Source organism: Callithrix jacchus, chromosome 10, assembly GCF_049354715.1.
Source record: "Callithrix jacchus isolate 240 chromosome 10, calJac240_pri, whole genome shotgun sequence".
Lineage (NCBI taxonomy): Eukaryota > Metazoa > Chordata > Mammalia > Primates > Cebidae > Callithrix > Callithrix jacchus.
Window position 1 is genome coordinate 63,719,763 of NC_133511.1, and position 14,381 is coordinate 63,734,143.

The window sequence follows — 14,381 nt, forward strand, 5'->3', positions numbered from 1 at the left end:
CCCCTATTTTCATTACTTGCAAAAATTCTTTATATTTAAAACTTAATAAGTTCACCAGATTGGTACTCATTTATTTATTTTTTCAATTAATATTTGTGGAGCCTGGTATTATGCTAGGTACTGAATATCCAGAGATAAATAAGATACAGTCTCTGCTTTTATTTTGCTTAGAGTCAAGTAAAGAAGACTGATAAGTCTTTTTTTTTTTTCTGAAAACAAGTTTTATTTAAATAAGGGTTTAAATACATTACACGTAACATTAAAACTGAAAGGGGAAAAAACACAAAAACCAGTTTGTTACTTCACATGGCATTAGGCATCCGCTGCTATTAAGGTGCAAGCTCTACAGCTAGCTACATGACTCATCACTTTCAGATCTGTTCCCTTGTCAAAAGTTTAACTCTGATAGAAGGTTGGCCTCACATTCTGATGTTTGGACATCCCTTAGCTAGGATACGTCTAGTCAAACAGACCTTTGTGGCAAGCCAGATGTCCTATCATCTCACTAGAGGGAAGGGGGCCTCTCTGAACTCTGACCAGGTCAGGCTGGAGACACCAGGGGATCTTCTACCAGCCTTTGTTTTCAAAGGCTTCCTTCTAGTGGTACAGTTGCTGGTGCTGCCTTACCCCATCCTCTCCTCTCAGATTCACTGACTGTTCAGGTGGTAACATTCTCTTAGGGCAGGGAACTCTGCAGAGGGAGAACGGAGGAGTTTCTGGCCATGGTTGTCTGTGATCTTAGGGCACTGGGCTTGGCTGAAACATGATGGTACTGTTTGGTTTCAAGCTTGACATTACCAGGCACCTACTGCTTGGCCTCTGTTTAAATGAGGGACTTCAAGACTAAACAGCATGGCTCTTTTCAGTTTATTGCATGAAGGAGTTACACTAGTCCAAGTTAAAAGCAGACCCCAAATCGTTATCAGAAGACTGGTAAGTGGGCAGATCATTTGAGTAGATAAGTGCTCTGATAGAAGCGAATATATAGGTGCTGCTACACAATCCCATGCCAGAGCCAGCCCATATCAGCTTATTATTAAATGTTCAGAACCTACAAATTGGTTCTACCAATGGTAGCTTGCAATTGGCTATGGTAGGAGTGTTTATAACATGTAAATTTGCAAATGCTATGATAGGGTTTTCCTTTTCTTTTTCCTTTTCCCCATTCTTTGTTTCTTACTTTTTTTTAAATTATGTTTTCTTTCTTCCTATTTATTATTCTCCTTAGGACATCTGGTTTACCAGCACACCACTGTTGCTACAGGAGCAGAGGCGCTAAATCCAATCCTTTATCTCATTGTAGCATGAGCCCACCATGTCACAATTATGGTGGCTGTTTCCCTTTTAGATGATGAGAATGAAACTTGGTCTAAATCACTTGTGGGTTCTGTTTTTGTTCCAGAGATTATAAAGCAGCTAACATCCGTATCAACATATATACTATCAATGAGCCTTGGCTTTTCTCACTAGCGTGGTGCTCCAGGATTAATTCAGTGACCACAGACAACATTGGGCTCCTGAGTCAGCTTAATCACCCTCACTTCTTCATGGTGAGCTGGTTGTCCAGATTGTTCTTCCAGGCTTGGTACAATAGCAGTGCTGGTCCCCCAGCCCTGTGTTGCCCACTATGCTGTCCCCTAGGGAGCCACTTAAGAGCACAGATTTCTATGGATATTGGAGATGTGGTATTTTCCATTCTCTCACACAGATCCTTCTTGGATTTTCAGGCAAGATTTAGTATTGTTATAACAGTTGACATTTACTGAATCCTTACAATGTGCTTTACATGCATTATGTCATTTTACCCTTTGAATTAGCCACTGTTACTATCTTCATGAGGAAACTGAAGCTCAAAGATAACTGTGCATGTGGTCTCCTGAGGTAGGATTCAGATTGAGGTCTGACTTCAGAGTTTTGTTATTGTAGCCCACCTTTGTAAAGGCATGGCAACAATTGACAGCAGCATGGAGGGTGCGGAGAAAACCAAGCGTACTGGACTCCGAAGTGGAAACTGTGTGTCCTAACAAATTGCTTTCGAAGAGGGTAGCGGTTGCCTGGTCTGATTGCCTGTTCTAGGCCTTCTGCTACTTACTGCTAGAGGCTTGAGGACCTGAAGACCTGGTTTACAATCCCAGCCAAATCCTATCACTCACTGTCTGTGGAGGGAGCCCCCAGCCAACCAGTTACTGCTACAGAACCTGTTCTTATCTGTATAGAAAGTAGGTTGACTGAGTGGAACACCATAGCATAAAACAGAAAACACTTTAATTTTGCTCCATTGATTCTTTAAACCTGGTCTGTGATCTAGGCCTTTCTCTGTCCTTGAATGCAATTTCTTCACTCGGGTCCTGTAGCTTTTCCAAACACTCTTAGATAACTTTTTAAAGTTCACTTTTAGTCATCAAAAAGCTCACTTCAGAATTTAAGTGTCCAATCCCGAGTAATAACCCAAACTTCAAACGGTTTTGAAATTTAAAGCCTTTGGCAGAGAAGCCTAAGAGGGGAGGGGCCTCAAGTTACCTCCTCCATATTTCCACCCTCACTGGCCTGGGCTTCTGATCTGTTCAGGGTCAGAACCAGGAGAGAAGGGATCAGGGTCAAGGGCACAGTCTTACAGGGTCAGTACTGCATCCAGGCCCTCTAGTGGAAAGGAGAAATTGCTGACTTCTTACCCTGGTGGCTTGGGCAGCTTTCTGGAGATGACCCTGAAGGGAACTTTGGATGGCAGGTCACTCAGCACAGATAGAGCCTTTCTACCCATCTATCCCCATAAAACTCCCCTTTATGTATATATTATGTATTTTTCTAACATTTTAAAATTCAGTTATTATGAAAATGCATAATTTAGAAAGCAGCATACCCCTCCATAATTCTATCCCCCTGAATCAGTAATGTCTTAAAGTTGTCCCTTTAGGAGGTACTCATTTACTTAAATGATGCTATTTCTGAATGCATTTTTTTCATTTTAATATTCAAGTTGATGATAAATCCATGTTATTCAAAATTCAAAAAGTATAAAAGGATATATGTAAAACAAGCAAACTTCCTTCCATGCCTGGCCTGGGCATTTTTAAAGGACCCAGTGCATGGTTCCCAGACTATGGCATGTGTCATTTTATTTAGGGAGGTGGGGCTGGTATCCCAGAGGCCTTTACAGGCAGCCCACACTCCAGAATTAGACTGATTCAGATCTAGATTCAGATCTTGGCTCTACTACTTACTGTGTAAATGTGGAAATATTAGTTAACCTGTTTGTGGTTTTTGGTTTTTATTTTGTTTTTTCTTTTTGTAAATTGGGGATATTAATAGTGTAGTAGAAACCCTTGTGTCCAACATAATTTGGTCTGGTCATTGGTCTCGTAATTGAGAAAGTTAAAGTGAGAAATCATTTAAAAATGATGTATACTTTATCAGTTAGCTTTTAATGCTTAATAAAAATATCTAAAAGTTAGTGTCTTAAATATTTATCATGTCTCAATTCTGGCTGATGGCTAGGTGGTGCCCCTGGTTTGAACCAGGTCAGCTGGGCTGATAGTCTAGGATGCCTTGTTCATTTGTTGAGAGGTGCACCTGGGATGACTGAGTTTCTCTTCATGTTTTTGCTCATCCTCAAGATGGCTGGCTGGAGTGTGTTCACCTGGTAGAGACAGATTCCCAAGAGCGAGAGGGAGCAAGTCCCAAAGCACATGCACTTTTAGGTTCTCCCAGTATTATGTTTGCTTAGGTTCCATTGGCCAAGGAAAATCACATGGTCAAGTTCAGATTCAGGGTGGGAGAGAAACAGACTTTACCTCTTGATAGGAAGGTACAGCTAAGTCATGTTGTGTAGGGGCCTGCATGTAGGTTTGAAAGGAATGTTGTGGTCATTTTTATAAACAGTATGCCACACACATACCTCACAAATTTTATTTTAAAATATTCATTTACCTTTTGACATAGCCATTTCTTTGAGGATATTTCAGCTGACTGAGTTATATTTAAACATCCAAATGAACTAGCTATGATTTCTAATTGTTGTTTCTTTTAAACAGAACAAGAAATTAAAGTCATTAGGAGAATCAGTCTGAATGAGGAATCCACCTAGATTTTTATAATCCCCCAAACGCTTGTAGTGTTTCACCTACACACAATCTAATTGCAGTTTATTCTTTAATGATCTATTTTGACCTTATTGAGTTTTTCAAAGCATTTGACTTAGTTTCTTTGAAAATGATACACTTTTGTCACTCAGATCTCACAAATTTAAGCAGCATCTAATTACATTGCTTACAATAACAAGTTTAGTTGACTTAAGCCATTTGGGAAACAAGGACAACTGATTCTTTGTGAACATTCTACTCATCTGGTAGGCCTGCTGGAGCAAGCAGCTGACTACAGCAGCCCTCAGTCAGTATTTTTCCCAGAGGGGATTAAGAGCCTCAGTTCAGTGGAAGTTGATTAAGAGTTTCTACTAGTGGGGCTATTGTGAGGCTTAAATGTGAAAATACCCCTGAAGTGCTTAGAACACCTACCTGGCTCCTGTTAATTGCTAACTGTTAGGTGTTGTTATCATTATTATCATGGTAATTAGTGTTGCTGTTAATTTTATTATTCAGCTCAAGGGAAGACCTTGGGATAGGGTGGAGAGTGGCCTGAGAAAGGATAAAATGTGCCAGCCCTAATAGCATCAAGTAAAATTGGAGAGGGAGCAATGGACGTGGAAAGGAAGCATCAAACTCAATGAGAGGACCCAGAAGACAGACCTCTGGGAAATAGGGGACTTGGGCAAGGAGCATAGAGGAGGGGCATGTAGGTAAAGGGGAGTTATACTTGAGTCTTCGTAATTGTAGTGTGATGCTTTAGAACAATGCTTCCCAAATACTGGCTCAAAGACATGTACCTTCAGCATCACCTGGGAGTGTGTTAAAAATGCAGACATTCTCATTCCTTAGGTCTCTAGTGAAACCCAGAAACCTGTACTACTAAAAGCTGCCCAGGGAGGCTTGGCTACATAGCCAGGTTTGAGAGGCCATGCCATGAAAACAGCAGTAGAAGTCAAGAACCTGGACTGTGGTCTTGAGTCCAGAATAGACTTGTGTGACTTTTCTGAGACCCCCTATGCCTTCTGTCTTGAGAGATGAAAGGTGAAATGAAAGATGTGAAGTGTTCTGTTCCCTCTAGAGCCCCCTGCATGTATAAAGGTGACTGTTAGGACACTTGCAGGGACTCTCTGTGTTTGAGAATGCCACATCAATCAAAGTTCCTTGGCCTATCTATCCCCTCTTCCTCTCCTCCTCCAGCCTTGGCAGCAAAGCAAGGGACTTAGACCATATGGTCCAAAATCCCTTCTAACTGTAAAGTTCTTTCACTATGATTTGTTTTATGTTTTGCAGACACCAAGATCCTATATGTTCATGTGGCTCCTTGCAGATATCATTTCTGTACTTTTTATTATTACCATATTTTGTTTTCACTGGTAAGTATATATTTATAATTTTAAATGATTATTTTTCTAAAATAAAATAAAATAAATGGATTCTTGCAGGAAATTGAGAAAAATAGCAGTTATACTCTTCCCATAATCCCACATGGCAAGACGGCATTTATAATCTGAACCTCTCTTCTCATGCTGTCTACGGTTTCTCACATCCCTTTGACCTCCCCAACACAAGACAATATTTTCAGGATAAGGACTGTCACTCAAGCTTAGTCAAGCCTATTTCTATGGATTCAATGTGAAGCAGTTGAAAGGACAGAGCTTGAATATTGCCCAGAACAAGTGCCTTCATCTTCCCACCTTCCATGAAATTGGGTATAGCAATGTGCAAAAAGCAAGGTCATGAACCAGGAAGACTGGATCTTAGCCCTGGCTTTGTCCCTTAGTTGCTAGGTGACCCTGAAAAAATAACTGTTCCTTTCTGGGCCATAATCTATTTTTTTTTTTTAATGGAGTCTCACTCTGTCACCCAGGCTGGAGTGCAGTGGCATGATCTCAGCTCACTGCAACCTCCACCTCCTGAATTCAAGTAGCTGGGATTACAGGCACCTGCCACAACACCTGGCTAATTTTTGTATTTTTAGTAGAGATGGGGTTTCACCATGTTGGCCAGGCTGGTCTTGAACTCCTGACCTCAGGTGATCTGTCTGCCTGCCTTGGCCTCCCAAAGTTCTGGGATTATAGGCATGAGCCATCATGCCTGATCCATAATCTTTTTATCTGTACAAGAAAATGACATTTGAGAATGCTTGCAGGCGAATGCTATAAAATTATAAGTTTGAAGATGAAATGGGGAAGAACATCCTGCATGAGGAACATTAGAGGAGACCATGGTTCTTTAAACCCCTTCATTTTTCATGGTTGGTCTGCTTCCTTCTAGGCGGAGAGAGACTAAAAAAGAAAAGTGGTTTGAACCCTCCAGAAATCCCACAGGTAAGTTAGAGGCCTAGCTCACTCCTGTCTCTTCATGCCTCCTCATTGCTTCCAGGAGACAGGGGCTGCTTTTTGTGTCCCCAACAAGAGCTGAGGATGTTTGGAAAGTTGTGGATGGGGTAGGGGCAAGGACCAGGGGAAATATAGGCTGAGCACAGATTCTGGAGGACTCTGTACATCAGGCCTCAGATTTTGGATTTCATCCTCTAAGCAATGAGGCCCCTTGGAAGATATCAAGCATGGGTGTTTACTTCTTCATATATTCATGTGTCATACAGCCACTAAGTCCACACTTTGTGCCAGGCACTTAGAGAGGGGCTGAAGATAACTGAAGGATGTCTGTGGAGAGTGGCTGGAGAGAGGGGAGGGGCTGGCCCTCAAAGAGCAGTGAGGAAGCAGGTAAAAGTATAGCCTTTGACATCATTGAGCCAGGCATCATAGGTCCAGGACAGAGTGGCTGCCATGCCCACTGGGGGAAGATGCTTTTTAGATGTCATTTGTGGGTGACATATGTTAGAGGCTAGAGGAAGAAAACTTCAGCAGTTCTGGAATTGCTAGCCTAGAGGCGAGTCACTGTATATTGGCAATTATGAGATGGCAAGTGAGTATCACACAAGGAGGCCATATGTAAAGGGCTAAAGAAGTGAACGAGGCCTAGTAACAGGAAGGGATGCTGGAGTTTATTTCTCTGTGGGTTTTGAACATGGTCACACAGTGATTTGCTAGTTTTGGAGGCCAATGCTGTGTCAGAGGGAAACCAACTAGGAGGCAGAAGACTGTGAGGTGTGGGATATAATTTCCTTCCGAAACTCCTGGAGACTTAAGTAAAGTTGGAACAGTCCCAAAATCATGAGTTAATTTAATTTCTTATGGACAATGGTGAAGCTCCTGATATTCCATGTACCAGCTGGCAGATGAGTGGAACTGTTACAACACTTAGGGTTGCAGGAATGAATCCACAGGGATCATGAAAAACTAAGTTTAGAAATTTGAATAAATTAAATAGAAGGCAATGATCTTTCATATGCTGTGAAACTGAAGGTTTAAGCCGAGTTTACCCAGATCTCTCTGTGGCAGGGAGATCTAAAGTTATATGAGTTACAAGTTACAAGATTCCAAGTTACATGGAATTTAAGATCACTCTACTGGCTATGTTAAGAAGTCTGAAGCTAATGATTCCAGCTAGCTTATGATTATATCAGTAGTTGTTCCTTAGTAAGCTAGGGCTGTTATAACAAAATACCATAGACTGGGTGGCGTGAACAACAGAAATTTATTTTCTCACAGTTCTGGAGGCTTGAAGTCCGAGATCAAGGTGCTGGCAAATTTGGTGAAGAGCCCTAGTGAAAACTGTCTTCTTAGCTTGAATACTGCTCCCTTCTCACTGTGTGTTCACATGGCCTTTCCCCTGTGTGTGCCTGGGAGAGTGGGATCTCTGGTCTCTCTTCCTCTTCTCATAAGGACACCAGTCCTATTGGATTAGGGTGCCACCCTTATGGCCTCATTTAACCCGAATTACCTCCTGAAAGGGCCCTATCTCCAAATACAGTCACACTGAGGGTTAGGTCTCTGACATATGAAATTGGAGTTGGGGAAACATAACTCAGCCCATAACAATAATCCAGCCAAGAAGTGATAGAACATGGAGATGAGAAGGAAACATGATTGGGAAAGAAGTTTTGAAAGTAAAATTGAAGAACTGTATAAACCTAGATAAAAGAGGTGGCTATAATGCCTTAGAAAAAGTACTCCATTAACTTGATCCTACCTACTACCATATTGAAATGGTGATAAGAAAAGGTGAGTAGAAAATAAATTAAGGATTTTCCCTGTTTTCAAAAGCTCTTTGTTGCCTGTTACAGAAACCAGTTTTTCTTGATCTAAGCAGAAAGAACAGGCATTGGAAAGCTATTTGGGTACCTCAAAGAGATACCTAGAAGGTACAGGACCAAGTTTAGAATCAGGGAAGGAACAAGGAAGACTAAAAAGAAGCCAGGACCTCAGCCATAACCACAGCCCAGATCCATTCAAGTTGAGGAGAATGGAGTCTCATCTAGTAAATACAGAGTTCCATACCACCTCCAGGATGGGCATGTACTGCTGCATCTACTGATGCCACGTCCACCACCAGAAGGCATTCACTGCCTGTCTAGTGTGAGGGAATATTTTTCAGCAATTTAAATGAGTCAAGTTTGTTGTCTTTGTTTTATGTAGTTCTTATGTAAAGTTTTCAGTTTTCTTACTCCTGTTCCTCTGTAACATGTCTTTTTTCCTCTGGCTACATTTTACGATTACTCCTTTTATTATTGGTTTTTAGTAGTTTGATTATGGCTTACTTTGGTGTGTGTGTGTGCATGTGTCAGAGAGAGAGAGAGAGAGAGAGAAACTATCTTGCTTAGAGTTTGCTGAAATTCTTAGATTGGAGTATAATTTTTTATCAAATTGGACATACTTTCAGTCTTTATTTCTTCAAATATTTTTCTGCCTCTGCTGGGATTCTGGTTACACATATTAGACATATGTATTATCCCATAGGTTACTGAGACACTGTGTTTTTGTTTCTTTCTTTCTTTCTTTTTTTTTTTTTTTTTTTGAGATGGAACCTTGCTCTGTTGCCCAGGCTGGAGTGCAGTGGCATGATCTCAGCTCACTGCATCCTCCAACTCCCAAGTTCAAGCAATTCTTCTCCCTCAGCCTTCTGAGTAGCCACATTTTAAATATTTAATTAATTTCTTTTTCTTTATTTTGGATATATTTTATTGCTCTGTGTACTTGTTTTTTGTTTTGCTTGTTTGTTTAGAGGCAAAGTCTCACTCTTTCACCAAGTCTGGAGTACAGTGGCATGTTCATGGTTCATTGCAACCTTGAACTCCTGGGCTCAAATGTTCCTCCCTCTCAGCCTCCTGAGTATCTGGGAACACAGGCACACACTACCATGACTGGCTAATTTTTTCAAAAAAATTGTAGAGATGGCGTCTCACTATGTCACCCAGGCTGATTTCAAACTCCTGACCTCAAGCAATCCACTTGCCCTGGCCTCCCAAAGCACTGGAATTACAGATGTGAGCCACCTGGAATTACAGATGTGATGCCCAGCCTATGTTAGTTTTTATTGCTATATTTTAAAAATTACTTCAAACAGCTTAACATTACAAAAATTTATTATCTCACAGACAAATTTATAAAGGTTAGACAGTTCCTTTACTTAGTCTTTCCAGGCTGATCAGGGTATCAGTTGGGGCTGCAGTCTTATTTGAAGTTTATGGTCCTCTTTCAGGTTAACTGCTTGTTAGCAGAATTAAGTTGCTCATAGTTGTAGAAGTGAAGGCATCTGTGTTTTCTTAATGGCTGTTAGCAGGGTTTTGCTCTGAGCTTCTAGAAGTGATCCTCAAGTCCTACCCACATGGTCCTCACAACATGGCAGCTTACTTCTTCAAAACTGACAAGAGAATATCTCTCCAGTCTGCTGTATTAAAGTTTATGTAATTAATGTAATGTAATCATTGGAATAATTATCCCAGAACCTTTGTCATATAGCATAACCTAATCAAGAGAGATAACTATCCTACCAAATTCACAGGTCTTACCCCACTCAAGGGAAGGGGATTAGATAAGGGATATATACCAGAGGTTGGGAATCTTTAGGGTTTTCATAGAATTTTGCCTTCCATACCATGTCTTCCACTTCAGTTATCTTATATAATATCTAATTTGCTGTTGATTTCAATCAGTGAAATTTTTATTTCAAATATTATATTTTTTATCTCTAGAACCTCCATTTGTTTTTTTATATCTCACCTTTCCCCCCTCATTGTGTTCATATTCCTTTAAATATTTAACATAGTCATAATCATTGTTTTAATATTCTTATCTTCTTATTCCATCACCTCTGTTATTTCTGGCTCTATGTCTCTCTCTCTCTCTCTCTCTCTCTCTCTCTCTCTCTCTCTCTCTCTCTCTCTCAAGAGACAGGGACTCATTCTGTCACCCAGGTTGGAGCATAGTGGTGTAATCCTAGCCCACTGTAACCTCCAGCTCCTGGGCTCAAGCAGTCCTTTCACCTCAACCTCCTGAGAAGCTGGGACTACAGGCACATGCCACCGTGCCTAATGTTTTTTTAAAGAGATGTGGGTCTCACTATGTTGCCCAGGCTGGTCTTGAACTCCTGGCCTCAAACAATTTTCTCTGGGTCTATTTTTATTAACTGATGCTTCTGGATATGGATCACATTACCCTGGTTCTTAGCATGTTCAATATTTATCATTATTTAACATATAAATTTAAAAATATTCACTGGTTAATTTTAAAATAATTTTTTAAAACCTATTTATATATAACATAAATATCAGTTTTTGAAACAAAATGTCAGTTCTACGAAACAAAAATAGAGTGAGAAGTATGGAGTTGTACATTTTTATAAATCTCTCTAATGTCTGGATTAATAGATGACAAGAATTCTCATATCTGCTTCTGCATTTAGTCTCTTCAGTGTCACTTGTAATGTGATCTCTGGAAAACTCCACCATACACTGATGACAGCATGAGAATGAAAATGGCAAATAACATATTAATGTTATTATGAAGATAATTTGGGCCTCATGAACCGCTGAAAGGGTCTTAGAAACCTCCAGAGGTCCCTAAATGATACTTTGAGAATCGGCTGATCAAAATTTTCACATGTATCAGCAAAATGGTATACATAATGTCCTCTTCCTGAGGATATTCATTATTACAGGTGATTGGAGCTTCTGTAGTCATATTCCTTAATAATTTCGTGCTCTTATTTTTAAACTATTGCTAAGTCTCAATACTTAGCAATAGTTTAAAAATAAGAGCACAAAATTATTTATTCATTATTTGATGAAATATATGAATATAAATATCCAAGAAGCTCAAGATAATCCAAGAAGGATGAATTCACACCTACAAGACATATGAGAATAAAACTGTCAAGAGAGAAAAAGATACAGGAACTTAGAGACAGCAAAAGCCTATAAGGCATGTAGAAAACAAATAGCAAAATGACAAAAGTTTCTCCTTATTAGTAATAACATTAAATGTAAATGGACTAAACTCTCCAATCAAAAGGTGGACATGGGCAGAATGGATTTAAAAAAAAACATGATCCAACTGTATGCTGTCTATAAGAAACTCATTTTAGATCCAATGACACAAACAAATTGAAAGTGAAAGGTTGCAAAAGGATATTCTATGCAAATAGTAACCAAAAGAAAGCAGGGGTTGCTATACTAATATCAGAAAAAAATAAACTTTAATCAAAAAAGCCTTTGCAAAGGAAGGCATATGATTGATCATTGAAAACTACAAACTTTACTGAGAGAAAGAATACCCAAATAAATGGAGCAATATATCATGTTCATGAATTAGAAAACTTAATATCATAAAGATATTGTCATGGAATTGATCTAAAAATTCCATTCAAATCCAATAAAAATTCCCTTTTTCATATAAAGCTGACAGAAAAAATGAAGCTCATGTTTGTAACTGTTTCTTCCAGATTGAATTACACTTGCATTAAAAAAAAGCTTTGAATATTTATAATAACTAAAAATTTCTAAAAATTAAACTAATAAAAATAAAAGGTAAATCTAAGCAGAAAACAAAACAAAAACAAACAAAAAAAACCTGAGTTCTGAGCCTACTTCTTTGGATTCTCACACTCTTCTAGATTTTGGCCACACAATTTCTCTCTATAGTTTAAATGTCTGGATAATTTTAAGATGTTTTCTTGTTTTTGCATATCATCCAGTTCGTAATTTGTCTTTGGCAGGAAGATTGGTCTTGATCTCCTGGCTCCATTATTTGAAGTATCTACCATGTATTTTTTTCTGTTGACAAAAATTATTTATTGAGCATTTTCTATGTGACAAACACTTCTGAGCACTGTATATGTAGTGGCAAGCAAGACAAAGTCTTTGTCCTTAAAAAAGTCCTCACTTTAATTGAGGATGTATTCGTTTTTCTTTTTCTTTTTTTTCTTTTTTCTTTTTTTTTTTTTTTGAGATGGAGTTTCGCTCTTGTTACCCAGGCTGGAGTGCAATGGTGCGATCTCGGCTCACTGCAACCTCTGCCTCCTGGGTTCAGGCAATTCTCCTGCCTCAGCCTCCTGAGTAGCTGGGATTACAGGCACGTGCCACCGTGCCCAGCTAATTTTTTGTATTTTTAGTAGAGACGGGGTTTCACCATGTTGACCAGGATGGCCTCGATCTCTTGACCTCGTGATCCACCCACCTCGGCCTCCCAAAGTGCTGGGATTACAGGCATGAGCCACCGCGGAAATTTAATGGCTGTGGAATACATGAACTTGAAGCAAATGTCAGTTTCTGCTTTCTGAGCCTCATGTGGTAGACTCTTAAGCTCCAGCCTCAGGCTGAATTGGAGGGTCATAATGAAGTTTGTACAAAGCCTGAAGTAGAGGGGAGAGCTTGGAGGAAAAACCTGAAAGGCTAAAGGAGTGGCTAACACTTAAGACATAACTTGAATTTCACACATGACTGGCAGAGAGTGGAGAAGGGACATTTGAGGAATCTGTGTTTATGTCTTTTCTACCCCACAGATACTCACAGTGGAAGTGAGAATGAGAAAGATTTGCACATATCCGTTAAATCTCCTGCCCGAGTTGTGGAACGTCCTTGGACTCTAGCAGCCCTCCACCCGGCTTTACCCAAGAGCGGAAAGGAACACCAAGGCCATTCCAGTTTTTCAGCAGCATCCAAGAAACTAGTACCTATCAAGAATGCTGTGACACCTCTGAAGCCTGCCAAGCATTACATTCAACCACCAACACCCACCACAGTCTTTGAACTCACCCAAGCACCCACCAGGCAGGCTGCTACTGGTGAGGCTACCTTTCAAACTACATTGCCCACCTCGAAGGCAGATAAGCCAACAATGCCCCCCGTAGAGGTCCCCTATCCTGAAATAAGAGACCTCTAAGACATCCTCATGGCTGAATACTCCAAAGAATCATATGTCACAATATATTCCACTGCATCTGACATACCCTCCTAGGAGATGTTTCCAAAGAAGAATTAGCCACATCTTGCCCGCTTCTTCCTCTTCCTCTCTCTGCAGTGGTGGGAAGTGGTTGATAAAGGCACACAGAAGGGCCATTAAGGCTCTTGGGAACCATTCTGCTCTAGCCTTTCTATCAAGAATGCATCTCAAGGGGCTAGGCAAGGGTAAAACTGTTGTGTATGGTCTTGGAACTGGAGCTGGTTGCTCTCTGTCAAGTTTTTCTCATCTTCACACCTCCATAGTATTCCCTGCTAAGGGAGTGACTGTGCATATAAATAAAGGCAACCTCTCAGGAAGCCAGTGGTGTATTCTTTGGACCCCTCTGTGATGAAGGCGGGGGTGATCTCATTCTCTAAGCCAGAGAACGAGAGGCGGCATGGTCAGGGACAAACATCTCATCCCCATCACACATTGTCTGCTCTAGTGTGCAGTGGGATACTTCCTGATAGCTTGTGGTTTGCTGATTCCCCAATAAGATGATGGACAGAATCCATGCTCACTCAATAGCTTTTGGCCTTGAGGGGAAAACAGAGCTTAGAACAAGTATCTGAAGCCCCTTCTGTCTGTGAGCCCAAAGTTAGAAGCAGCAAGTTGAGCTCTTCCTACTTACACATCCTTTCTAGGCCTGAGCCTCCCCATCTTTATGATGGTGGTGTAAGGCAGACAGCCACAGCACCTTCCTTCTGGTTCAGATTTCTCCTGGGCTACCTGTGGAGCTGTGTCCTCCAACAGCCACATTACCATCCCAGAAAGCAGGGTTATCTGGTTTGAGGCCTCCATTTACACACACCAGCTGGTCCTACAGTAACAGCTAGGGAGATCAGGCACATAGATGCTGATGACCCAGACACTTGAATATGTGAAGAGAAGCAGGACCGGGCCCTGCTGAAGTATCATGGGACCTCAAGGGCAGATCACAAACCCTCCCCCAAAG

General features: G+C 40.6%; 1 protein-coding gene across 4 annotated transcripts in view; it reads left to right on the plus strand.

Moving 5' to 3' along the window:
- GDPD4 (glycerophosphodiester phosphodiesterase domain containing 4) overlaps positions 1 to 13,743 on the plus strand; it is an 82,798-nt gene extending 69,055 nt beyond the window's left edge. For 2 of the 4 annotated variants that reach the window (XM_017977771.4, XM_078340153.1), the window contains 4 exons: positions 1,403 to 1,550; positions 5,373 to 5,455; positions 6,357 to 6,409; positions 12,987 to 13,743. In XM_017977771.4, coding sequence (XP_017833260.3) covers positions 1,403 to 1,550; positions 5,373 to 5,455; positions 6,357 to 6,409; positions 12,987 to 13,366 — 664 coding nt within the window. In that variant the 3' untranslated portion in view covers positions 13,367 to 13,743. The remainder of the gene's footprint in view (positions 1 to 1,402; positions 1,551 to 5,372; positions 5,456 to 6,356; positions 6,410 to 12,986) is intronic. The other 2 variants (XM_035265348.3, XM_035265347.3) reach the window with 1 other exon arrangement.
- Positions 13,744 to 14,381: the final 638 nt, after the last annotated feature.